Below are 27,171 nucleotides of genomic sequence, written 5' to 3'. Positions count from 1 at the left end.
GACAGCAGATCATCCCAAATTAGTGGCTTAAAACAGCCATTAAGTGATTACTCATTTATTTTGCTCACAAACCTGCAATTTGAACAGGGTCTGGTAGGGAAAGCTTGTCCCCATACATGCTTAGATGGGAAAGTTGGATACTGAGGATAACTTAACAGCTGGGAACTGAAATCATCTGAATATTTACTCGCACAGTCTAGTGGTTGATGCTGTCTGTTGAATGAGACCCTAGATGAGGCTCTTGACCAGAAGCTCACATGTATCCCTTCCAAGTGTATGCGTGGCTCCCTTCGGCATAGTGGCTGGGTTTCACCAAGTGGCCCAAGAAAGCAAGGTGGAAGTGCATGGCATTTTTATGATGTAATCTCAGAAGTCACCTAGTGTCACTTCTACCATAATCTATTGGTTGAGTCAGTCCAAAAGGTATTCCCATTTTTAAGGGGAAGAGACTTTGCCCCCATCACTTGATGGGAGAAGGGTCAACTTCACAACATGTGGAATGGAACATATTGTACGGCTATATTTGGAAAACATCATCTGCACAGTAGGTCTGGTGGGGCCTGAGACTCTTCATTTCTAACTTCCAGGAAATACCAGAGCTTTTATGAATATTCTTAAAAGATGCCATGTACCTTTTTCTTATTTTGTTTTCATCTTTTTCTTACAACATTCTTTTAGCCTAATCTCATTTACTCTTCTTTCTGCTTACTTCCTGTAAAGAAGGAAGAATTCCTTCATAAAGCATTGGTTAGATAGACCTCATATGTAGAATTTTGTACCACATATTTCTTAAAGGGTACTTGACATTGTATTATATTGTATTTTATTTAATGTTTATGGAAATAAATATTTATTATTGAAAGTCACAATCTGTTTCTTAAGGGCAAAATTTGTGAATTTTAAAGCTAGTTAGTTTTAAATTAATTTATCTTTATGACATCAATTTTTTAAATCCTGGGGAAATAATTTATGTAGTCTCAAATCATGTAGAACCATGAGCCATCCCTGTAGGGTGATAAGATAACTTTATGGGGTGCCTCTCTTAAAGAATCACTGAGGTGCATTCATTGAACTAGTGACTATTGAGTACTGTTCTAGGTTCAAGGGATTGAAGATGAACAATGTTCCCGCTCCTGTGAAGCTGACTTTCTGGAGGGTAGGATTGGGAAGAACAAACTATCAACAAGTAAATAAATAAATCACTTCTCAAAGTATGGTCCATGGACTTTTGAGAATCCCCAAGACCCTTTCAGGTGTCTGTAAGATCAGTATTACACTTGGGTGAAATATCCACCCAAAGTACAAATGAACAATGTGTTTTAATATAATGGAGTGCAGAGAGTTTATTGATATGGTTTCAGATTCCATGTTGCAGTTAACCTTTCAGAAACTAATACTTGTCAAGTTTTGGTGCAGTATCAAAGAAGAATATCCAGTTATCTGAAAACGCTATGTCTGCTTTTTCCAATTGCACATCTGCAGCCAGATTATCTTCATGAACTTAAACCAAAATGAGATACTGCAACAGGGACACCTGTTAAGCTTCCGACTTCAGTTAAGCTTCCGACTTCGGCTCAGGTCATGATCTCACAGTCTGTGGGTTCGAGCCCCACATTGGGCTCTGTGCCGACAGCTCAGAGCCTGGAGCCTGCTTCGGATTCTGTGTCTCCCTCTCTCTGCCCCTCCCCTACTCATGCTCTGTCTCTCTCTGTCTCAAAATAAAAGCATTGAAAAAAATTTTTTTGAATAATAATAAAGTAAGATACTGCAACAGATTGAATGCAGAAGCAGATATGAGAATTGAGCTTTCTGATAAGAGACCTGCTAAAGTGTAAAGCAATACCACTCTTCTTGCTTAATTTTTTTGTTCTGGAAAATATATTTTGTTTTCATATAAAATATGCTATTTATGTTTGCATACAATGAGTGTTTGCTGATGTTTAAAATCAATTAATAAATACTTAAATGTTTTTTCACTTTTAATTTCTAATATGATAAATGTGGAGAGATGTAAGCCATATGAAGAAAAGCTTTTTGAAATACTCAGTAAAGGCAAAAGTCTCCCAGGGGGTGTTAACCCCCACATTTCCATGTTACCTCACCTGTCCTCTTGTGTGGCCACTTAGGATGTCAGAGCCCATGCCCTGCCATGTGGTCTCATCCAAGGGCAGAAGTAGCAGGAGCAGGTAAACTCTGGGCAAGTGTTTGGCCTGTTTATGTAGAGGCAGCAAGAGGATACAGCCTTGCTCTCCCAGGCCCAGGGATTGGGCCCGTGTGTTGGGCCCAGATAGATGGTAGAACCACGTGCTGAGGTGAAGAGGAAGCTGAGGGTCTGAGAGGAGGCTGGTGCAGAGGGAACTCAGAAGGCGTACATCCATGTGTCCCATGTAAGTATATTGTGGCTGCCTTTTCGTGGCAGTACGTATAGGTCTACTCATTCTTTAAAACAGACGTATGACTTTATATTATTAAGGATGAATGATAAATTTTTAAACTAGTTCCCACTGCCAGGCATTTGGGTTGTTTCCAACTTTTGCTTTATAAATGATGCCAAAATGACCAGCCAATAAAATAAACATTGAAAAAATGAACAAGACGATTGCAGTGGTGATTAGCACCTTGTAGACAGTCACCAGAATAGAAGTCTCATAAGGGTAGGGATTTTAGTGTTTTGTCCACCCTATACCCCCAGCAGTTAGAATAGGGCCTGTCATGTAGTAGATGCTTAAGAAACATTTGTGAAATGTCTGATACAAGTGATTGGGAGCAGCACTCAGGAAATACCTATATTTAAGCTCAGACCTGAGTGAGGGGGAGAGAGCCAGCCTTGGGAAGGGTTGGGGTTTCTAGAGGTTTCCAGGCAGAGGGAAGAGGCTGTGCAAAGGCTGAGAGGTGGAAACGCCTTGGCATGTTTGAAAAACAGGAAGGGGGGCATCTGGGTGGTTCAGTCGGTTAAGCTTCTGACTGTGGCTCAGGTCATGATCTCATGGTCCGAGAGTTCGAGCCCGGGGTCGGGCTCTGTGCTGACATCTCAGAACCTGGAGCCTGCTTTGGATTCTGTGTCTCCTTCTCTCTCTGCCCCTCCCCCACTTGTGCTCTGCCTCTTTCTGTCTCTCAAAAATAAATAAACATTGATAATAATAATAATAATAATAATAATAAACCAGAAAGTTCATGGGCTGGAGGATAGTGAGCAAGGGGAGAGTGTAGGAGAGGAGGTTGGAGAAGAGGATGGGGCCAGATCCACAGGGCCTTCTCAGCACTCATAACAAGGAGTTTCACTTTTACAAGATAGCTGAAAGGCGTTGTAGTTTTACCAGGAAAATGACATGATCTGGTTTATGTTTTTAAAAGATTACTCTGACCACCTCATACTTATTAGGAATTTATAAATATATAACAAGTATTGGTGAAAATGTGGAGAAATTGAGACCCTTGTGCGCTGTCAGTGCGAATGTAAAATGGTACAGACACTATGGAAAACAGTATGACTGTTCCTCAAAAAGTTAAACATAGAATTACAGTAGGATCCAGCAATTCCACTCCTGGGTGTCTGCCCCAAAATACTGAAAGCAAGGACTTGAACACCTATTTGTAGGCCCATGTTCATAATAGCATTATTTACAATAACCGGAAGGTGGAAATAACCCAACTGCCCATCACCAGGATGGATAAACTAAGTATATGTGCATAAATGGAATATTCTTCAGCTTTGAAAAAGAAGGAAATTCTGACACATGTTACAGCGTGGATGAACCTGGAGGACATTACGCTAAGTGACATAAGTTAGGTGTAAATGGACAAATGCTGTGCGATTTCACTTATACGAGGTACTCAGAGTCATGAAACTCTTAGAGACAAAAAGTGGAGTGGTGGCTGTCAGGTGCCAGGGGAAACGGGGAATGGAGGGTTGCTTAATGGGGACAGAGTTTCAGTTTTGCAAGATGAAGAGTTCTGTGGATGGGTGGTGGGGACAGTTGCACAACAGTGGGAGTGTACTTGATGCCTGTATGCTTAAAAATGGTTAAAATGGAAAAGTGCATGTTGTGCGTATTTAACCACAATTGGGAAACAGAAACAACCAAACCTTGTTCTCGATGTGTTCTGGAGAAAAGTTTGTAGAGGGGCGTGGCTGGTTGTCGTCTCCTCTTCCTGACAGAATCTATTTTCTCCTCTCTCCTTCCCAACACAGTGTGACTTAGTTTACATATCCACCCATTCTCCTAACAGCCCTAGGCCCTAGTGATCTACCCCCTTCTCCAGGGGTGGGCCTCCCTTCAGGGGAGAGCTTCCTAAAATGCAGCCAGAGTCCCTGGGGTTTCTGAGATCCTTTTCGAGGGTCTGTGAGTTTCTCCCATTTCCGGCTACATACCTGAATGAGCCTGGATTCTTATTTATTTATTTTTAATGTTTATTTATTTTTGAGAGAAAGACAGAGAGAGACAGAGAGAGAGAGAGAGAGAGAGAGAGTGCAAGTGGGGGGATGGGCAGAGGGAGACACAGAATTTGAGGCAGGCTCCAGGCTCTGAGCTGTCACCCAGGTGCCCCTGAATGAGCCTGGATTTTTAAAAAATACTTCTACTGAGGCGTCTGGGTGACTCAATCGGTTAAGAGTCTGACTTCAGTTCATCTCATGATCTCACAATTTGTGAGTTGGAGCCCTACATCAGGCTTTCTGCTGTCAGAACAGAGCCTGCTTCGGATCCTCTGTCTCCCTCTCTCTCCTCTCTGTCTTCCTCTCTCTCTCAAAAATAAATATACATTAAAAAAAAAAAACACTACTACTAATAGATTCCAACAGATTGAATGAATACAAAAGCATGTATGAGAATCGAGCTGTCTTATACTAAACCAAATATTAAGGTGCTTTGCAAAGATGGAAAGCAAGGCCACTGTTCTCATCAAATATGTTTACTATATGGCTAAAAGCAACTACCATATGATCCAGAAATCCCTCTTCTGGGTATAACCCACCCACCCCCGGCCTCCCCCACACACAAAATGAAATTGTCATTTCAAAGAGATACCTGCACTCCCATGTTCATGCAGCATTATTCACAAAAGCCAAGATATGGAAACAACCTCAGTGTTTATTGACAGATGAATTGATAAAGAAATGGTGATATGTACATACAATGGAATATTATTCAGCCTTAAAAAAGAAGGAAATCCTGCCACCTGTGACAACATGTATGAACTTGGAGGACACTATGCCAAGTGAAATAATCCAGACACAGAAGAAACAAAAACAAAACAAAACAAAAACAAACAATAACAACAACAACAAAAAAACTCCTGCATGATCTCATTTGTATGTTGACTCTAAAAGAGGCAAATACATAGAAGCAGAGAGTAGAGAGGTGGTTTCTAGGGCCTAGAGGTAAGAGAAATGGGGAGATGTTGGCCAAAGGGTACAAGGTTGCAGGTATGTAGGATAAGTCTAGAGATCTAACATACAGCATGATGACTGCAGTTAATAATATTGTCTTGAATACTGGAAATTTGCTGAGAGAATAGATTTCAGGTGCTCTCATCACACACACAAATGGTAACTATGAGAGGACAAGTTTATTAATTACCTTGATCGTAGTAATCATTTCACCACTTATATGTATGTCAAATCATCCTGTTGTACACCTTAAATACTGACAATTTTTATTTTAACAATGCTTTTGCTTTGGGGGTGCCTGGTTGGCTCAGTCGGTTAAGCATCTGGCTCTCGATTTTGGGCTCAGGTCATAGTCTCACAGTTCATGGGTCTAGGCTCTGTGTCGGGCTCTGTGCACGGCTCAGAGCCTGGAGTCTGCTTCAGATTCTGTGTGTCCCTATCTCTCTGCCCCTCCCCTCTCATGCTCTGTCTTTCTCTCAAAAATGAACATTAAAAAAATGCTTTTGCTTTGGAAAATATAACTATGCTAACTTATATTAACATTTAACGGGTTTATTGTTGCTATTTTCTTTTTAATTTTTTGTTTGGGAGAGAGCGCGACCAGGGGAGATAAATTTTTTTGAGCATCTGGGTTGGTCCCAAGATAAAAAAGTTTGAGAACCACTGGCCTGGAAGAATGCCATTCTCTTTGCTGTGGATTGGTATGGGAATGTTCATGGACTCCAGAAATGTCCAATGAGACAAGAGAAAAGTCTACTGGGAAGCTTCTAGGAAAAGCTTTTCTACTCCTAAATGTGAGCCCCAGGAAGATATTCTCTTCTTCCCCTAGGGAAATGATGTTTCCAAATTTCATGATTACAGTGATTTGATGAACATCTTTCTATGTAAAATATATTTGTTTGAGTCTTTTGGTGGAATAAATTCTTAGAACTAGAGGTACTGGATATCAGCATATACACATTTAAAATTTTAATAAATATCAATTATTGAAAACTTGTCTTCCCAAAAGTTTTTACCAATAAAAATGTCTACCAATATTTATTTAATAAGCGCTTATGTAAAGCTTTCTATGTGCTAGGCAACTATTCTAAGGCTTTTACAAATATAAGCTCACTAATAGTATATGTAAGTGCCTGTTTCTCTACCTTTGCTAAATTATTTTTTTTAATGTTTATTTATTTATTTTGAGAGAGAAAGCACGAGCAGGGGAGGGACAGAGAGAAGGGGAGAGAGAATCCCGTGCAGGCTGCATGCTGTCAGCACAGAGCCTGACGTGGAGCTTGATTCCATGAACTGTGAGATCATCACCTGAGCTGAAACCAAGAGTTGGACACTTAACTGACTGAGCCACCCAGGTTCCCTGCTAAGTTATTTATTTTTTGTCTCTGCTTATCTGATAAGCAGAAAATAATTTACTATTTCAGGTTTCATATCTTTGCAGCTTATACTTAGTATGGTCAAACATTTAAAAAATATTGTCTTTAAATAGTCTACTTGTGTCCTTCATCCAGTTTCCTTTTAGGTTTCATCTTTGTTTTACTTATTGATTTCTAAGGGCTCTGTGTATATTAGGGACATTAGCCCTTTAATATCATATATGGAACAAATAAGGTTGAATCACTTATTCACAATTCCAACATCTGAAAAGCTCTGAAGTTTTTAGCAAATTTGGTGCAAACTCATTTGATAACAAAATGTAACCTCTGCTGACATAAGACTACTTTTAGCCTTTGTAAATTCCGCTTAATGGGAGTAGTGGTACATTTTGCTGAAGAAAAAAACTGATTATAAGATACTGGTCTAGACCTCACTGGTGGTGGTATTTATATACTGTGTATTATTATCTTTTCTAAATTCGTGAAACTCAAAATTCCATAAAATGTTTGTCCCCAAGGATTTCAACTAAGAGATTGTGGAGTTTATTTACACACATAATGCTTGGGGGATTTTTAGTGCCTGTGAGGTCTTCAAGTGTATATGGCCTGACTGCTGTTGACATATGAGTTAGAAATTTAAGGGAGAGCTTAGGGTTAGAGAAGCAGATTTTGGATTTATCGACATATAGATAATGGTTGCATTAGAACCATGAAAGCCCGTAACAGAATCCATGCATTGCCAGAAGAGCAATGGGAACATCAGTGTTTAAGGGATGGATCAAGAAATGTGGAGAAGAAAGCTTGAATTGGGCGGAGTAGAGGGTGTGATCATTCTGGACCGTGACCACTAGCAGTGGCCAAGGAAAGACACAGCACACTTTTCTGGCTTCCTAGTTCTCAGTGGAGTTATTGTCAGATGTCAGAGTGAACTTAGACTTTTGGAGCACGTGTGTGGAGGATGGGGTAGGAAGGGCTCACGGTTGCCTCTGCGTCCAGGCTCAGGGATCTGACCTCCACATTCCTGGTAACCAAGCATCTTTCCATCAGCCTTCTTGAGAAGGATTATACATGCTTCTTCTCCCATAAAAGTTCAAGGGTCTGCTGCAGTTTTCCAGTCCCATCAGCTCTCTGTTGAGCTCAATCCTCTAGCAAGTTACTCAGACCCCAAAATGAGCAAGGTATTGCAATACTGGGTATAGGAAGAAGTTGGTCCTGGACACAGATACTGGGCCAGAGGAGACCAGAAAGGAGACCAGGCTTGTTCCTGTGTATTCTTTCAGATAGGCCACGTTGGGAACCTTGGCAGGAGCAGTTAGAAAACACTTGCTGGTGGACAGCCACTGTCAAAGATAGGACAGTTCGAAGACCTCTGGTCTGCCTCTAACCTGCCCACTGCAAAACAATCCGTAAACCATTTGCATCTGGTGTCCTGTCTAATGAGAGAAAAATCTGTTTTTCCTTTTCAGTTGAATGTTCTCAGCCTTCAAATGTGTGCCTTTTGTTCATTCTAACTCGCCTACATCTGCATAAAACAAAAGTTCATTTTCAGAGCAGTGTGGAGGGGGACTGTGCACAATTCCAGTTATTGTATAGAAAAGCTGTGTGCCTAACTTTTTATTCAGCGAGAAAATAATATATCCAAGATGTTAATGTGGGTGTTTTCTGTAGCTCACACTGGTGATGTCTTGTCTATCTCTCCAGAAACAATGAGCATTTATTTGGGATTGCTTAGATTTAGTTACGCTACTTTATTTTTTATTTCAAATGGCTGTCAACTGTTAAGTGGGTGAAAAAATGAATTAATTTCTTGGATATTTTAAATAGTTGTCATAGGTTCTAATCTTAGCTTCAGTGGACACATTTGAAAGTTCGTAATGTTAACATTAATTCATTAAGCTAATATGAAGAGCATTAAATAAATATTCTGGTATAGATCATGACACAAATAATTCTAGTCCTGAGCTAATATCCGTGTACATTTTTCTTTAGAAAGCACTTCTTTTCCAACACTACTGAATTGTACACTTAACAATTATTAAAATGGTAAATTTTATTTTATGTGCATTTTACCACAATTTAAAAAAATTCCCTTCTAAATTTTCAAACTTTAGAAACATTTATTTCATAAAGAAGTAATTTCAATAACTTTCCATTTCAGAGAATTTGTGGATTTGTTTTTGCACATCGTCAGTGATTATAAAGGCTTAATTTAAAATGAACCCTTCAGATGTGAGATATATATATTTATCTTATATATATATTTGAACTCAGACAAACATTTTACTTAAAAATACGGAATGCTTCAAATTTGCATGTCATCTTTACACAGGGGTCATGTTCATCTTGTCTGTATTATTCCAATTTTTAGTATATGTGCTGCTGAAGCAGGCACCAGTTGCTATATTTATATCTCCAGGAAAGGTTAGTTGGCATCAAAGAATTATAGAGCAACAAGAGATCTAAGAGTCACCTTGCGGTTTTCAAATGACAATTCTTTGTTCTACAAATGAACAAGTTAAAGTCTGTTAAGTCAAGAACCTGGGGCTAGCATCCAAAGCCATCTTCACAGCAGAGCTGTTGATGACAGAATACAGAGCTGAGCCCTGAAAAGTCAAACGTGCTGTAGAAAACTTGTTTCAAAAACAGTGGTTTCCCCCCCAATCAAAATAAACAAAACTAAAAAGTTGTCCCCTGCCCCACCTCACCTCTTTCCCACTCTCCAGAAGCAGACTTTTTCATTTTTTTCATCTCCAAATCCCTGCTACTTCTTGATTATTCATGGTTAAGCATCATCAGTTATCACTATGGAAGATGAAGAATGAACCCTTTTCATTACTACACACACACACACACACACACGCACACCCCTCCCACCACACACAAATACACCCCTCCCACCCACCCCACACTCCCCACACCCCCCACACACCCCACATACACAAACACACCCCACACCCCCACACACACATACACACCACACCCTTAACCCCTCTTCTTCTCAATAAGGTCATATCATGAATTTAATAATTCATGTTTATGAATTTAATAATCAGTGTTTATATACTGTGACAATGAAATATGCCACTCACAGCTGAGCCATGTTAAATATTATGGCAACTTTTCCTTTCTCACTTAGGGTTCCTTTTTGAATCAGTAATTTACCTTCTTTCATGGTTCTATGTACCAATCATTTGGTTAACCTTACTCTTCAGTTATATAAATTTCCTCTCCAAATGTTTAAACGCATCAATTAATCTGTTTTATTTTGGAAACATATCTCTGGTAGCTTTCTAACTGGCCCTAATCTGGACTGGTTGCTCTTTATGTGTCACCTTGATGATTCCCTTCTTTTGTTGAACCCTTCTTTTGCATGTCCCACACCTTCTTTCTTAGTTTAATCCCTCATTTTGGTTAGCAATAGTTTCCCAGTAAAGGGTTCTAAGAAGTAAAATTTTGAGAACTTGTGTGTCTGGAAACCTTTTACTTCCTTTATATGAATTGAGATCATTTTCCCTGAGAATTTTGACGGTAGTAATACATTTTCTTATAATTTCCAGTGTTGGTTGATGCATTCAGATTCTCAGCCCTTTGTATGAAATCTGTTGTTTTTTTAAGGTCTTCTTTGTACTGAGATATAACAATGATGTACCTTAGTGTGGGTCTATTTTTACCCATTGTGCTGTACATTAGAAACTGATGACCTTTCGTTAAACTTTCTTGAATTATTTCATTGATTATTTCCTCTGTTCTATCTTTGTGGGATGTTTAATTATTCCCATGTGGATCTTTTTGTTCTAGTCTTCTAATTTCTTTTTTCCCCCTATTTTCCAACATTTTTGGGTACTGTTTTGGTAGCAGTTTCCTCAACTTCATCTTCTAACCCTTCTATTGAGTTTTTCACTTCTATTTTCTATTTTCTTTTTTAATTTTTTAAAAATGTTATTTATTTATTTATTTTTGAGACAGAGAGAGACAGAGCATGAGCAGGGGAGGGGCAGAGAGAGAGGGAGACACAGAATCTGAAGCAGGCTCCAGGCTCTGAGCTGTCAGCACAGAGCCCGATGCGGGGCTTGAACTCACGGACTGTGAGATCATGACCTGAGCCGAAGTCGGACGTTTAACCAACTGAGCCACCCAGGCACCCCTCTTTTATTTTTTTAAACATTTTTATTTATTTTTGAGAGACAGAGCATGAGTGGAGGAGGGGCAGAGAGAGAGGGACACACAGAATCCCAAGCAGGCTCCAGGCTCTGAGCTGTCAGCACAGAGCCTAATATGGGGCTCGAACCCACAAACCGTGAGATCATGACCTTAACCGACTGAGCCACCCATGTGCCCCTTCATTTCTATTTTCAAGATATTTTGTTTTCTGAATATTTCTTTTTTATGGTCCCTTGGTTTTTAATTTCTTTTTTAGTGGAGACAAACTTTTTTACTATTTTAAAACCTGAGAATATTAGTGGCATTTCTTTAAAATATTCTCTTCTCCCTTCATAGAGCCACTCTTTGTCATAATATTTATTTTTATTTTAATTAAATATAATTTATTGTCAAATTGGTTTCCATTCAACACCCAGTGCTCATGCCAACAGGTGCTCTCCTCAATGCCCATCACCCACTTTCCCCTCTCTCCCACCCTCCATCAACCCTGTTTGTTCTCAGTATTTGAGTCTCTTATTATAGTTTGCCTCCCTCCCTGTCATAATATATTTTTTTAAAATTCTGTTTGTTTTGATTCTTTCACCTTATAAGGGCTTTCCTAAAATGTCTGATGATCCTTGACTGTACATATTTAAGATGGGGACGCAAAGAAGCTGACTGGAAGCAATTGGTTCGTATGAATAGGATTTGCCTGCATTTCTGAAATTGCTTCCTTGGGTACCCCCAGTATTGGCTGTCAAATTTTTCACAGAGCAATCTTCTTTTTTTCTTTTTCAATATATGAAATTTATTGTCAAATTGGTTTCCATACAACACCCAGTGCTCATCCCAAAAGGTGCCCTCCTCCATACCCATCCCCCGCCCTCCCCCTCCCTCCCACCCCCCATCAACCCTCAGTTTGTTCTCAGTTTTTAACAGTCTCTTATGCTTTGGCTCTCTCCCACTCTAACCTCTTTTTTTTTTTTTTTTTCTTCCCCTCCCCCATGGGTTTCTGTTAAGTTTCTCAGGATCCACATAAGAGTGAAACCATATGGTATCTGTCTTTCTCTGTATGGCTTATTTCACTTAGCATCACACTCTCCAGTTCCATCCACGTTGCTACAAAAGGCCATATTTCATTCTTTCTCATTGCCATGTAGTATTCCATTGTGTATATAAACCACAATTTCTTTATCCATTCATCAGTTGATGGACATTTAAGCTCTTTCCATAATTTGGCTATTGTTGAGTGTGCTGCTATAAACATTGGGGTACAAGTGCCCCTATGCATCAGTACTCCTGTATCCCTTGGGTAAATTCCTAGCAGTGCTATTGCTGGGTCATAGGGTAGGTCTATTTTTAATTTGGGGGGGGAACCTCCACACTGTTTTCCAGAGTGGCCGTACCAGTTTGCATTCCCACCAACAGTGCAAGAGGGTTCCCGTTTCTCCACATCCTCTCCAGCATCTATAGTCTCCTGATTTGTTCATTTTGGCCACTCTCACAGAGCAATCTTCTAATCTCCTGGATGGAGAGTCTAAGCCTGGCTGCCAGCATTCAGGTAGCCAAGTGAGGGAATAAAGGGCTGAGGTTCTAAATACTCACATTATAAACTTTCATATCACTCTCTGTATCAGTCATGGTCCAAGGGGATTAAGTATAAATGGGTACAGATAACTTTTATTTTTATTTTTTTCCAATATATGAAGTTTATTGTCAAATTGGTTTCCATACAAGACCAAGTGCTCATCCCAAAAGGTGCCCTCCTCAATACCCATCACCCGCCCTCTCCTCCCTCCCACCCCCCCCCCCCCCCCATCAACCCTCAGTTTGTTCTCAGTTTTTAAGAGTCTCTTATGCTTTGGCTCTCTTCCACTCTAACCTCTTTTTTTTCCTTCCCCTCCCCCATGGGTTTGGGTACAGAGAACTTTAAAGAACAGTCTAGGGCTAAGGGAAAGTACCCAAGAATGGAACAAACTTAGAAGGGGGCCCCCTTTCCCCATGTCTGGGATTCAGATTTAATTGGTGAAGGTGATTGCAGCCCACTGAATGGTGAAGTTTGCTAGGGTTCTCAGGCTAGAACTGGACCACAGTCACCAGGCAAGCAAGAACCATCCCTCTGGGTTGCAGTCAGGCCAAGGTTGGCAAGTGGGGAACCATGACTGGAACTGGGAAAAAGGAAACACCTCACTGGGATACAACAGGGTTGAGGCTAGCACATCCCTCCAGAGTACAGGTGAGCAGGAAATGCCTCTCCACGAGGCTGAAGGGTAGGCTCAGAGGGAGTCAGGACTTTGGAAGTCTATTTGCCATCCAGAGAGGTGGTCACATGCTGCAGGGCTGCAAGCTCGCTTAGAGACTTTGTACCCTGGGGTTGAGAGCCACTGGATGTCTCCATCCAAAACCACAAACACACCACTAAAAACTGGATAGTGTTAACAAGAAAAGCAAATGAAAGCATGCCAGCTAAGAAATGAGAAAAGGAAAAATGCTTGAGGGTCCAACTCAATATTGTAGTGTAGCCAATTGTAGTAGTTTGCTAGGGCTGCCGTAATCAAGTACCACAGCCTAGTTAACTTCACAGAAACTTATGGTCTCACAGCTGTGGAGGCTGGAAGTTCAAAATCAGGGTGTTGGCAGGGTTGACTTCTTCTAAGGGCTTAGGGAGGAATCTGTGCCAGACCTCTCCTTGGCTTGTAGATCGCTGTTCCCCATGTCTCCTCACATCATCTTCCCTGTGTATCAAATTTGTCTTTTACAAGGACCCCAGCCATATTGGGTTAGAGCTACTCTGGTGACCTTTAACTTGATTACCTCTGAAAAGACCCCCATCTTCAAGTAAGGTCACATTCTAAGGTACTAGGGGTTAGGACTTTATTATAGGAATTTGGGCGGGCAGGGGGAGGAGCACAATTCAACTTCTATTAGCAATGAAGGGTGAGTTTGGGGATAAGAGGCAATAAATTGATAATTGTCATGCTCCTTACTCTTTGTTTTCAGTATGTTACCCTCCCCTCAACTCTTTGTGGTGTTTCCTAGTATAGAGACCTTGTTTTACCCCTCTAAATAAACACACAGGCTTATGCTGGGATGCTGTTGCCAAGCTGTATAGTATTGAAGAGCCCATCTGGGGATCAAACTGAAAGTCCTAAATACTTTCAACGCATCCTATATTCAAGCTCCTTCTACTGGTACCTGATGTCATATTCATGAACATTTGGGAGTTCTACAGGAGGTGAGATATTGGGTTGCTTCTTAGTAATCTTTTCACTGTTGACTTCAATGTCAGGTTTCTGGAGTCTGCTTTAGTTTCCAGAATGTTACTGCTGTATCTCTGTTTCTTACTGCTTTATAAATTATTAAACCTTTTCTCTTGGAATAATCTTAGATTTACAAAGTTGTAAAGTAATATAGGGAATTCCCTTATACCCTTTACTCAGTTTCTCCCGATGTTAACATCTTTCATCACCAATGCTTCAAAATTAAGAAACTAAGTGATACGTTACTTATTCACCAGGTTTTCCACTGATGACTTTTTGTTCCAGGATCCAATCTAGGATACCATACTGCATTTGGTTGTCAAGAATCCATAGTCTCCTGTGATTTGTGAGTTTGTCTTTCCTTGTTTTTCATGACCTTGACACTTTGGAAAAGTACCAGTCAGGCATTCTGTAGAATGATCTTCTATTTGGTTTGATGTTTTTCTCATGATCAGATTGGGGTTAGGAGTTTTGGCGGAGAATAACAGGAAAGTGCTCTCATTACATATCAAGGGTACAGGATATCCACATGTATCATTGGTGATCACTTGGTTAAGGTAAAAAGTTCAGCGGTGACTTTCTTCTGTATGGTAGGGCCCGATGCCTGATGGTAAATGAGGCTGTTATAGAACAAGATTCACTGGGGTGGCTGGGTGGCTCAGTTGGTTGAGCCCTCCTACTTTGGCTTAGGTCATGATCTTGTGGTTTGGGGAGTATGAGCCCCACAGGGGCTCTGCTGTCAGCATGGAGCCTGCCTTGGAACCTCTGTCTCCCTCTCTCTTACTCTTCCCCTGCTTGCGTGCATGCTCTTTCTCTCAAAAATAAACATTAAAAAAGCTAAAAAAAAAAAATCCCAAAAAACAAAAAACAAAACAAAACAAAACCCCACTAGAATTACTGATAGCGGTGGAGATGACAAAATTCTCCCTACCCTCTCCAATATAAAGACCAGATGGTGATACCTAACTACCAGAAGACAGAAGGATATAATTATCATACTGTGTAGCAGGGCTGACCTGGCAGCTTAGAGGCCTGGATTCACAATTATGGATATGGCTAATAGAACACAGTATGTCTAAGGGCAACATATATGGGCAGCAAATAAGGATACTATTCAGTTTTTACCATCAGAATATTAATGATGGAAGACAACAAGGAAGCTAAGGGCAGTTGCCCTAATAAAGCCACAATACCTTTCCCAGTTAACCCAAGCCAGTTTTTCAACCCAGAACACAAAACGAACAGGTTTGGTACCCAGGAGGAAGGACCTGGCAACAACACAGCATGCACAGACTAAAACAATTCCCTATCTGACCCCAAACGGAATTCTGGCCATTTACTTAGAACTGTACACTGGAGAGAGGGATAGATATATCCAATGTTTTGAGGGGAGGCTGTTGGACAGAGTCTGGGTTGGCACTGACACTCAGGGGTCTGAAGCATCATCATGGTGGGGAGAGGGGGAGGAGAACACGTACAGGCACAGTAATAAACACCAGTGTTGATCAAATTATAAATGTATGTGTTAAGTGCTCTTATACTGCCTACATTCATGGACTGGAAGAACAAGTACTGTTATATCTATGCTACCCAAAGCAATCTACAAATGTAATGCAATCACTATCAAAATGCCAACAGGACTCTTCACAGAGGTAGAATAATCCTGAAATTTGTATGGAACCACAAAAGACCTTGAATAGCCAAAGCAATCTTGAAAAAACAAAACTGTTAGTAACACATTTCCAGACTTCAAATTATATTACAAAGCTGCAGTAATCAAAAGAGTATGGTACTGGCACAAAAACAGATGCACAGATCAATGGAACAAAATAGAAAACCCAGAAATAAACCCACAATTATATGGTCAATTAATCTTCAACAAAGAGGTATGCAATAGGAAAAAGACAGTCTCTTCAACAAATGGGAGTTGGGAAAATTGCAGTTACATGCAAAAGAATGAAACTGGACACAAAAATAAACTCAAAATGGATTAAGAATGTAAATGTGAGACAGGAAACCATAAAAATCCTAGAGAGAAATCCTCAGTGATTTTTCTGACATCGGCTGTAGCAACATCTTTCTAGATATGTCTCCTGAGGCAAGGGAAACAAAAACAAAAATAAACTATTGGCAACTACACCAAAATAAAAAGCTTCTGCACAGCAAAGAAAATAGTCAACAAAACTATAAGACGATCTACTGAATGGAAGAAGATATTTGTAAACGACGTATCTGATAACCAGTATCTATAAAGAACTGATACAATGCAATACTCAAAAAACAAAAAATCCAAATAAAAAAATGGGTGGAAGAAATGAACAGACATTTCTCCAAAGACTCCTATGGCCAACAGACAACACATGAAAATTTGCTCAACATCATTCATCATCAAGGAAAATGCAAATCAAAGCCACCATGAGATATCATCTCACACCTGTCAGGATGGCTAAAATAAAAAACACAACAGGTATTGGTGGGAATGTGGAGACAAAGGAACCCTCTTGCATGGTTCATGGGAATGCAAACTATTACAGCCACTCTGGAAGACAGTATGGAGGTTCCTCAAAAAGTTAAAAATAGAACTGTCCTATGATCAGCAATTGCACTAACTGGGTATTTACTTCCAAAACACAAAAACATTAATTCAAAGGGATACATGCATCCCTATGTTTACCGCAGCATTATTTACAATGCTCACATTATGAAAGCAGCCCAAGTGTCCAATGATAGGTGAATGGATAAAGATGTGGCACATATATATAAAAGTATATTATTCAGCCATAAAAAAGAATGAAATCTTGCCATTTGCAACATGGATGGAGCTACAGAGCATAATGCTAAGCAAAATCAGAGAAAGACAATATCATATGATTTCACTCATATGTGGACCTTAAGAAACAAAACAAACCAAGGAAAAATAAAAAAGAGCAAGAGAGACAAACCAAGAAAACAAACTCTTAACTACAGAGAAGAAACAGATGGTTACCAGAGGGGAGGTGGGTGGGGGACAGATGAAAGAGGTGATGGGATTAACGAGTACACTTATCATGATGAGCACTGGGTAATGTATAGAATTGTTTTTAAAAAAATTGTATATACTGTGGACTCAGCTTATAGGTCATTTCCTTATCTCTCCATGTGTAACCAGAATTGACATAATAAATGGCAGGGCGCCCCACATGCATCTTTGGCCTGTAGGACACAGGCTATCCCAGAGGCCAAACAGAAGCCTTTGAAACTGCTGTGCCCTCCCTTCCCACACCCACTGGCCAAAACAGTATATAACGTGCTCCTTTCAGATTATAAGCAGTTCACATTCATATGTAGCAGACAACATTCATGTACAATTTTGCTCCAGGGCCATGTTAACTCTCCTGACCTCTGTCAAATTTGAGAGTTCTGGACATCTGGTCACTTCACAGAACATATATCAACACCTTTAAGCTTATCGAAATAAATGCGACAGAAGTGGCTAGCACAGTGGAGTCCCTAAGACACACTGTACCAGTGTCCAGTGTGGGAGAGAATACGTAAGAATCGGTTTCCATTTCAATTCCTCCACAGAAGGGAAAGATGATTTGGAGGCTCACAGAGCACACTTAAAAGAAAACCAAGTAACAAAAACAAGGGAAAAAATGCACTACTGGTCACCACTGGAAGATAGTAGTGACATGACTGACTTTGAAACTTGCAAGGAATCATTTATCCTGTTTTTCCTCTGCAGTTCTCTACTGCAACTAACAAATGAAAGCATCATCACATATTACTGCTATTCTGTAACCCCTAATAATTGGTGGATAAAGGCACTGATCATTAATGGCAAATAATAATCCAGGAAGAGAACAGACATTATGTGCCACCTGATGGAAGAATAACAGCATCTATGAAGCAATGCTGCACCTCTCTCAACAGAAAAGCTAAACCTGATGAAGTCTGTGGATCCAGGATAAATTTATAGGAAATATAAAGGACCAAGGAGTTAGTATCAAAGGAATGTGAACAGCAAAATCTGGTAAACTACCGAACAAAGAACCTGCTTTCCTTATAAACTAATTACAGGGGGAAAAATGAGAAAGAGAAATGAAGTGGATGCTACTGCAATATATGGATTTTAATTGGATCTTGAGTCAAACAAATTGTTTATAAAATTGAATTTGTTTAGGGAATTATTCGTTTTTTTGGTGATAATGGTATCTGGTATTGTATGTTTTAAGGAGTATATACTTGAGAGAGTGTGGAAAATGGGAGAGGCAAAGAGAGAGAATCCCAAGCAGGCTCCACGTTCAGTCCAGAGCCCCATGCAGGGCTCGTTCTCATGACTGCGAGATCACGACCTGAGCCAGTATCAAGTCAGATGCTTAACAGACTGAACCAACCAGGCACCGCTTAACGAGCATGTATTTTAATATGCATAATATACTGAAATTTTATGAAGAAATGCATATATCCAGGATTGCTTTAATGTATATATGGGGGAGGGGGCACATGAGTGGGGGTTATGGATTAAACAAAATTAGCCCTGAGTTGAAAATTGTTGAGGTACTTGGACGTTCATTATTTACTGTATGCTTTTATATGTAATTAAACATTTCTATTAAAGAATTTAATATTATACACCCCGACACCCCCCCCCCCCCCCCAACAAAAAGCCAAATCACCACTAGAACTTAAGAACAGTCTTTCTTTAGTTTTCTCCAGCTAGGCTTGAATGATCACTGAGGACCACCGAGTAAGCATTGAAAAACAAACACTTCTTACACAGGTTAATAAAACAATCAGGCTCAGATGAACAGAACCATGTAGGTAGGCTAAAGTAAAATAACATGGGTGAGACTGATTTCATTTCTGGCTCTGAAGTTTTCAGCCTACATATTTAATACCCACTGTCCAAAGAGTAAGTAATACATTAGGAAACAGAATATACATGAATATAATGACACATTAGTCACTATTCTGTCAAGACAAAAGGCCTCTTAGTCATATAAAATCAACCTAATACTTCATCAACTAAGTTTTAAGAAAGTTATTACATTTCAAAAAAATTTTCCTCTTTATTTAAACATAAAACACATTTACAGCATGCAGGTTAACTTAAAATTATATGGCGTCTTCCCAAACCAATGATCTTTGAGTGTATCTTCAAACACTGAAAATAAACCCACATACTCCACAGGTATACTCAAGACTCTTTTCTGTCACCTCATATCAAATTGAAAGTTACAAATAGTAGTTTAAGTTAGGCAAATAATTTAATTGCTCACCATGAATAAATATTATTCTTTTATTTCACTGAGTTTCTCTTCTGAACCATTTATCAATACCATTCAGAGGAACTTTGATATTGTCAAAAAAAAAAAAAAAAAAAAAAAGACACCGCAAATTGAAATAAGCGTCAATGTTCCAGATGATCAGAAATTTTCATTTGTAAGAGTAAATGCTGTTTAATGACCTACCGTAGCAAATAGAGTTCACTGAAAACTAATTTATGAAATTCTTTGTACACTTTGTGAAAGTTTGAAATTATAAATAGAAAAGAACCATTTCAATATTAAAAAACCCTAACATTGTGTATTCTGAACCACATGCTAGTTACAATTGTTTGTTACACAGCACCAATACCCGTGATACATCTAACAAGAGTGAAACTACCATGTTCAGATAAAAGAGAAAAAAAAAATCTGCTTCATTTAAGAGTACTGCCAAAGAAGCAAGCTTTCTTTTGAAAACAAAATATAAATGTCTATGTGAATGCAGCCAAATATTTCTCCATTTAGAAAACTATCATCATAAATAGGCTATAGCACTTTTTTTTTTTTTTTTTTTTAAAGTTAACTGTATTACTTCAATCTTGCTGCACACCAAGGTTTCATCTCAATTTCTGGAGTGTTTCTTTGATCAAAAGCAACACAATCATTTTAAAGGTCGCATACTATAACAGCAAGGATTTTTGACTGTTAAAAAAATAAATAAATAAATTTATCTTTTAAATCAAAGCTATTATAAAAGTGGAAATTACAATAGTTAAATAGAAAAATAAGCCAATTATGATCTGAGTCTTCTGACTATGGCTCCAAATTTAATACAAATATCTGTGTATAAAACTTTTTCAAAAAGTTAATTCTGCCAGCCAGATCCTAACACAGAACTCTCCAACTTTCTTTACTGACTGAATAACCTTAAATCCTCATCCTCTGCAAATTTCTGCTAATATAGCTGTAGTCACCCCACGCACAGATGAAGCAAATATTGAAACCTCTTTCCTTATTACTTTTATAGCTTCTGAAAATAAACTTGACGTCGCCTAATCAGCTGAGAAGAGTGGCAAAAACAGGTACACTTAGTACTAATTACAAAATTAGGGGCTATAGCCAACACAATAATTTGAGGATTAGTGACTTGCAATTTATTATTTCTAGACTAAACAAGAAATAAATTATAGTGTATGACTTGGTGTTAACAGATTAAAAACACCTCAAGGATTTCAGACCAAAATTAATCAACGTGTTTGTAAGTCCACCATATACTTGTCCTGTTCCTCCATACTTTTTTTCAATTTTCACAGGCTATAAATTTAGAATAATTGATACAGCACTAACAATATAAAATGCTGTTTGATCGTGTAGTATCTTAATTCATTTCACTATATTAAGATGATAAATTAATCTATCCAATTCTTATATTAATTAGCCAGGCTCACCAGAATGAAGCAGGGTATTTTCATTCCATCAGGCCATATTGATTACAGAACTGGGAAGAGTCTCCAAACTCTCTTTCTTAAAGTGAGACTGCTTTTGATATAAAATATTTCTATTCAAGATAATTTAGCAACAGACATTTCATGAGAGAATTAAGTAGCATTGCTCAGTCTCAAATGCCTACTTATGCAGTTTTAAGGTTTCAGTGCTCAAACAGTAGTTTTCAGAAGCAAACTTCAGAGACGATACAAATAATTTTAACTCTGAAATCATTTCAAGGGATTTTAAAGTACAGTACTGACTGGATATATTTTGTGGGCATGTAGTGTTTTAAGTGGTAAAATTTAAGACATTTAATCTAAATGTTCCATTTTCCCTAAATAAGGAAGACATCGTAATAAGAAAAGCAAAATAAAAAGCAGTAGCAGCTAGGTAACTTAAACTGAGATTAAAAAATAAACACACACACAAAAGAAGTACAAAAAGCACAATCCTATATGGTACAGTTAGCTTGGCACAGTGAAGACTAAATTTAAGACACAAAAGACAAACTGTGTAATAAATAGGACCACAGTTGTAAACTGTCATTTTTTTCCCTCCTAAGACGCCAAAATTGCACTCTAGTTGTGTTGGGAAGCAGCAGAGTTTACAAGAAGAGTGGGTAGGAAACAGCTGTACAAGCCAGGTATAATTTATACATTAAAAAAAAGTTATAATTCTACAATTCCCAGGGGGTAGTCACTGAAAGACTCTGCTTGATATTATGTCCTCTTCATATTCAATTACTTTCAATGCCTGAAAATAGATGAAAAACAAAATATTTTTATTTATACAAAACTTGTTTCCAAACAATCATGAAAAAGATGGAAGTAAGTTCATAAAATACACAATAGTTTAAAAACATTTTAGCCAACGGCTTAGACCACTTTCCCCCAAATTAAAAAGACTGGCAATATTAAATGATTTTATTCCTTTTCCTTTTACTTAAGTTTTAAACAGGGTAGTTTATAAGCAGTATAGTGCTTAAAAAGTCAGCCCTTTATTCTCCACAAGAGAGTTATGAATGAGCAAATGAAGGAATTACATTTTTTTGTAAAAAGAAACAAATGGTTAATAAAATGGGAGTAGACGATATCCATGACATTTTTAAGCCAAGGATCATGAACTAGCAAAGTTTTATACATGGTAGCTGGAAAAGAAAAACAAAAAGTGGGGGTTGGGGACAGGAATAGGGATATACAAGAGATACATGGAGTGGGAAAAGTGACCTTAAAATAAACAATTCCAACTGCTGTTACCTGGAGGCATCTTGTATTAAACTACCTCTTTACCTATGTGCTTAGGAAAACTCAACTTGTCGAAAGTATTATGCAAACTACAAGACCAGCCACGTAAAACTGGGTTCTAAAAGAATCACTATTAATACACTGTTGTCTTTCCCAGAAATAAATCCAGTGTCTCAAAATGTTTCTTAATAATTAAAAATTTCTCTACATATTATTTGATTTTTCAACACTTTATCACTTATGAGGCTTCTATACTCCTCAATCATGGTTTAAGACTGCAAGGCTTTAAAAATTAACAACCACTATCCTCTGGCTCAGCAATGAAACAAACCTGCAAATGACTACACTTTTCAAGTAACTTCAAGTCTTGAAACCTCATCTGGACAGGTTAGCTATCTCCCTCATGTGCTAAACTGCTGTCATTACACTGGGATCACCATTCTACTTTCAAGCTAAAACTTAGTTATATTTAAGTAAGGCCACGGTCTATCTTGTCTATGAATGATAGTGCAAAGTTTACACATGAATTCTGACAATACCCAAAAAGAATAAACTTTTATCTGTATGTATATATATGCTTTGAAAATCCCTTTGCCTACCTACACTTCCAGAAAAGGCAACTTGAATCTACTGTACAACTGTTGTGTACTAGGTAACACTTTAACTTGTAGAATTCTCAAGCATGACTTTCATTCTTGTGGCAAAGGGGCTTCAACAAGTTAATTACTCCAAATGGAGAAAAACAGGCCACCTCTAATTGGCAGGAAAACCACTGTTTTACTGATGCAATACGATATTAATATTAAATTAATGCAATACAATATTAATATTAAACACATTATTACTTTATGTGGTAGTCTCATTAAGAATGGTTACTTATGCCCAATCTAATAAATGCTTTCATTACAACGAATAGAGGAACAAAGCTACTTACTATACATAGAAACAAACACACCCAGAGGTGGCATATGCTCAAGAGAACTAGCCTAGTCTCTTCAGTAAATCAATGTCATTAAAAAGGGGAGAATTTTTCTAGATTAAAAGAGACTAAGGAGGTCTAACTGAATGTAAACAGCAGTCATGGATTATACCCTGGTTTAGATAAACCAGCTATAAAAGGACTTAGGAAAAAAATAACAATTAGAGAAATATGAATATGGACTGGTATTAGACAATGTTTAAAAATATTGTTAGGTGTGATACTATTGTGATTATAGAAAAAATGTTATGTTTACAGATACATTAGTTTTAGATCATAAACACATAATTTATTTTCATACTTAAGAAATTTAAAAGGAGTCAAAACAAGAAAGAAATTATATACAAATAAAGTAACTTGTTCAAGTTCCTAAAAGAAAACTCAGGATTCAAACTTAGATGGAACTCCGATGTCTGTACTCTTCACTATGTTACTCTCTTTTAAATCCTATACTTTGTGGACAAAAAATTTTTATGAGTTATTGGGATATTTGAATCCTTCAGACTATTGCTTAATTCTCTACTCAAACTGAGAGCCATTCTTATCCAATGTGTCAAAGTAAAAATAAGCAAGATGCAAATAAGTGGACTTTAGTATTTGTCAGAAAGTGTTAATAGGTAACGTAATAATTTTAGTATTTTTAGTACCCAAAGCGTTTATACATCTGGGACTTTCTAAACAACAAAAATCTGTGTTTCTGCTAGATGATGACATACTAGGCAGCTTATTAACTAGTCAATCATGTTGTAGAAGAAAATGTTCAGAACACATTGCCAAGTTAAAGAAGGCTACAAAGAAACATGTACTAGAATAGGAGCAGTATGTTATTAGAGTATTTATCAACAGTTAGAAATTTTTAATCTAAAAACTAAAATATGTGGGCACCTGGTGGCTCAGTCAGTTTGACTTCAGCTCAGGCATGATCTCATGATTAGTGAGTTCAAGCCCCCCATTGGGCTGTCTGGTTTCAGCACAGAGCCCACTTCAAATCCTCTGTCTCCCTGTCTCTGACCATCCCCTGTTCATGCTTTTTCTCTCTCTCAAAAATAAATATTAAAAGAAAATTATAATATGTAAAGAAAACACCAGAAAGATACACACAATAAATTGTGTGGTATCTCTGGATGAAATGTATCTTCTACTTTGTGAGAATTCTTTACTCTCCTATAAGGAACAGACATTACCTGTACAACTAGAAACAAATAAAAATCACTTGCAATAGGTAAATGGAAAAGGATACAGGAATAACTCAAAAAAAAAGGGAAATATAAATGAGCCTGTAAATATATGAAAAAAATCCAACTTCTTAATAAATCAATGAGATGCTTATATTAAAACAGAAGTTTAAAAACTATTAATATTCAATACTGGCAAAGATGGAACAAAATAGACAGTATCCCTGGCTATGACGCAATTTGGCCTAGTCCTTCTAGACAGCAATGTACTAGTATGTATCAAGAACTTTAAAAATATTCATGCTTTCTTATAATTCCACTTCTGGGAATCTTCTGAAAATAATCTAAAAGGTAAGAGAACACAAAAAGATATTTCACACTTGAAATTTTCCAAACTGAAATTTCCGTATATGAAATTCGAAATGTGAGACATCTTTTTATAGTAAATATAGAAAAAGAATTAGCATGCTTAATTTAATTAAATGTCCCATAAAGGGAATAGTTATAAGCCATGGTATATCCATTAGACAAAATACAAGAGCTTTTAAAAATATTCCAGTATGTAAGGTTAAAGACGTTAGGAACACAAACTTGAATATAAAGTATGAGATCTAAACTATGATAAAAGACTAGAAGGAATTATGCCAAGTTACTTTTATAATCACATACATTAAAAAAAAAAAACCAACCCAATATGGATATCCAAAAAAGCAGTATTTAACAACCAATGGCTGAATATTTCCATGTAGAGCTGTGACTCAAAGCCAGATATAAACTACAAACCTGTGGGTAATGTGTAGAGGTTACACTTGTTTGCCTCCTCCACCTCGAACTGCTACTGGCTGGCTGTTCTGAACAAATGCACCTCCTCCACGAATTGCACTTGGATGAGTTGGAGAAGCTGCTGGATGTTGCCCAGGACGAATAGGTTTAGCTAGTGTGAAAAACAAAAGCTGACTTTAGCATAAATCTTAACACATGACTCTTCTCTTTATTCACAACAATTCCCAAATGTGGTTTTTCTTTGCCTTTTTGTTCCTCAGAGAATTCTTCTCTTTTTTTCAGTTATAGCCTTTTCTCCAGGACTATACAATCCCTAGTCTCTTAAGAACCTAATTCCTGTATCAATAATTATTCTAAAACATGTAACATTGTTGCTAAAAGATTGCATATTCCTGCAAGTCTCTCTGCTTTAAAAATGCTCTCTATACAGGGGCGCTCAGCTGGTTAAGCTGAGGTCTCAGGTCATGATCTTGTGGTTTCTAAGTTCGAGCTCCGGGTCAGGCTCTGTGCGGACAGCTTAGAGCATGAAGCCTGCTTGGGATTCTGTGTCTCCCCCTCTCTCTGCTCCTCCCCTGCTTACACTCTGTGCCTCTCTCTCTCTCAAAAATAAATAAACATAAAAAAAAAAAAATGCTTTTTATAGCTTCACCTCCTCCTGACCGTTTTTGCATGCTAGTCTAGTTCTTATTTATCTTTTTTTCCTGTGAATGTGGCTATTCCTCAGTTTGCTCTTCATTCTCAACAATGCCACTCTTAGGTAAGTTAGAAATAAAGACAAGTACAACCATGACAACACAGAATCTGTCAATCAGATTACGTTTTCAAGTAAATAAAAACACTCAAAGTAAGCAAGGTTAAAAGGTTTTAATGTGTTCTACTAACCAATTTGTGCAGAATGTCCTCTTCTAGCCATATTCTTTGACCTGACTGCTTCCTTTATACGATCTACTTCTTGCTGATAGCGTTTGCGATCACGAGATGCATTTTCTTTGGCTTCTTTCAGTGCTGACTCCAAAGCTTTTACCCTCTCAGCTGTAGCTCTAAGTCGCTTTTCCAACTTAGGAAGTTCACAGCGAAGATCTGCATTATCACGTACCAACTAAAAGTACATAAAGAAAATAAGGATTTTAGCTTTAACAAGATGAATTGAAGAAATATGAATGTTTCATAACTTCTCGTTGGAAAAGAAAACTACATTTTATATTAATGTTTTCCATTTATCTAACAACTTAGGCAGCAATAAGCAAAGAATACATACATCCATACAGATCCATATGTGTGTCTCACAAAATATAACTTCATTTAATTTTGGGAGGGGTTGAGGGAAAGGGTTCTTTCTCCCCACTAGCCAATGACGGGAAATTGTAACATCTGGTAAATACCATGTTAAGTGTTAAAATCAAGTTTTGAAAGCAAAAAAAGGCTAAAATTCCCTTAACTTTACTCTGGTGCAAACATCAGGTCTACAATAACGAAATGTACAATTGAGTGCACTAAGAAACTTTAAAAATAATTAAGTCACATATCAAGGCACAGAAAGCAAAACAATAAAAACCCACATAGTTTAGGTAATGTGAAAGCATTATTTAAAAAAAAAAAATGAACTGCCTCATTATTTTATTTCACACTCTGGGGCATTAAATGTAAAAAGACAAAAGACAAAAAAAATGTATTTGTAACTACAAAGACCTATCTATTGAAGATTTTTAAATTACCATGGGGGTGCCTAGGTGGCTCAGTTTACTTAAGTGGCTCTTGATTTTGGCTCAGGTCATGATCTCACAGTTTGTGAGTTTGAGCCCTGCATCAGGCTCTGTACTGACAGTGAAAAGCCTGCTTGGAATTCCTTCTTTTTGCCCCTCCCCTGCTCGTGCACTAAGAAAATAATACAACACCAAAAAAAAATTTAAGGGGCACCTGGGTGGCTTGGTTAAGCATCTGACTTCGGCTCAGGTCATGATCTTGCAGTTCATGGATTTGAGCCTCGTATCAGGCTCTGTGCTGATAGCTCAGAGCCTGGAGCCTGCCTAGGATTCTGTGTCTCCCTCTCTCTTTGCCCCTCTCCCATTCATGCTCTCTCTCTCTCAA

The 27,171-nt window shown here is 38.0% G+C and overlaps 1 protein-coding gene and 1 non-coding gene across 2 annotated transcripts in view; both read right to left on the bottom strand.

Moving 5' to 3' along the window:
- Nucleotides 1-9,051: 9,051 nt before the first annotated feature.
- LOC128775154 (U6 spliceosomal RNA) lies at nucleotides 9,052-9,157 on the bottom strand. Its single transcript, XR_008419805.1, has one exon. It is a non-coding gene; the product is annotated as a U6 spliceosomal RNA (small nuclear RNA).
- Nucleotides 9,158-18,832: 9,675 nt separating this feature from the next.
- The window catches only part of KIF5B (kinesin family member 5B), a 48,934-nt gene continuing 40,595 nt past the window's right edge, over nucleotides 18,833-27,171 (bottom strand). Inside the window, exons 24-26 of the mRNA XM_053894657.1 lie at nucleotides 25,966-26,182; nucleotides 25,084-25,234; nucleotides 18,833-21,655 (exon numbers count right to left, since the gene is read on the bottom strand). Coding sequence (XP_053750632.1) covers nucleotides 25,104-25,234; nucleotides 25,966-26,182 — 348 coding nt within the window. The 3' untranslated portion in view covers nucleotides 18,833-21,655; nucleotides 25,084-25,103. The remainder of the gene's footprint in view (nucleotides 21,656-25,083; nucleotides 25,235-25,965; nucleotides 26,183-27,171) is intronic.

Source organism: Panthera pardus, unplaced genomic scaffold (genome assembly GCF_024362965.1).
Source record: "Panthera pardus isolate Hobbes unplaced genomic scaffold, ASM2436296v1 HiC_scaffold_6, whole genome shotgun sequence".
Classification (NCBI taxonomy): Eukaryota; Metazoa; Chordata; class Mammalia; order Carnivora; family Felidae; genus Panthera; species Panthera pardus.
Note: the sequence above shows the minus strand (reverse complement) of the source record. Positions and strands in the feature narration are given on the sequence as shown.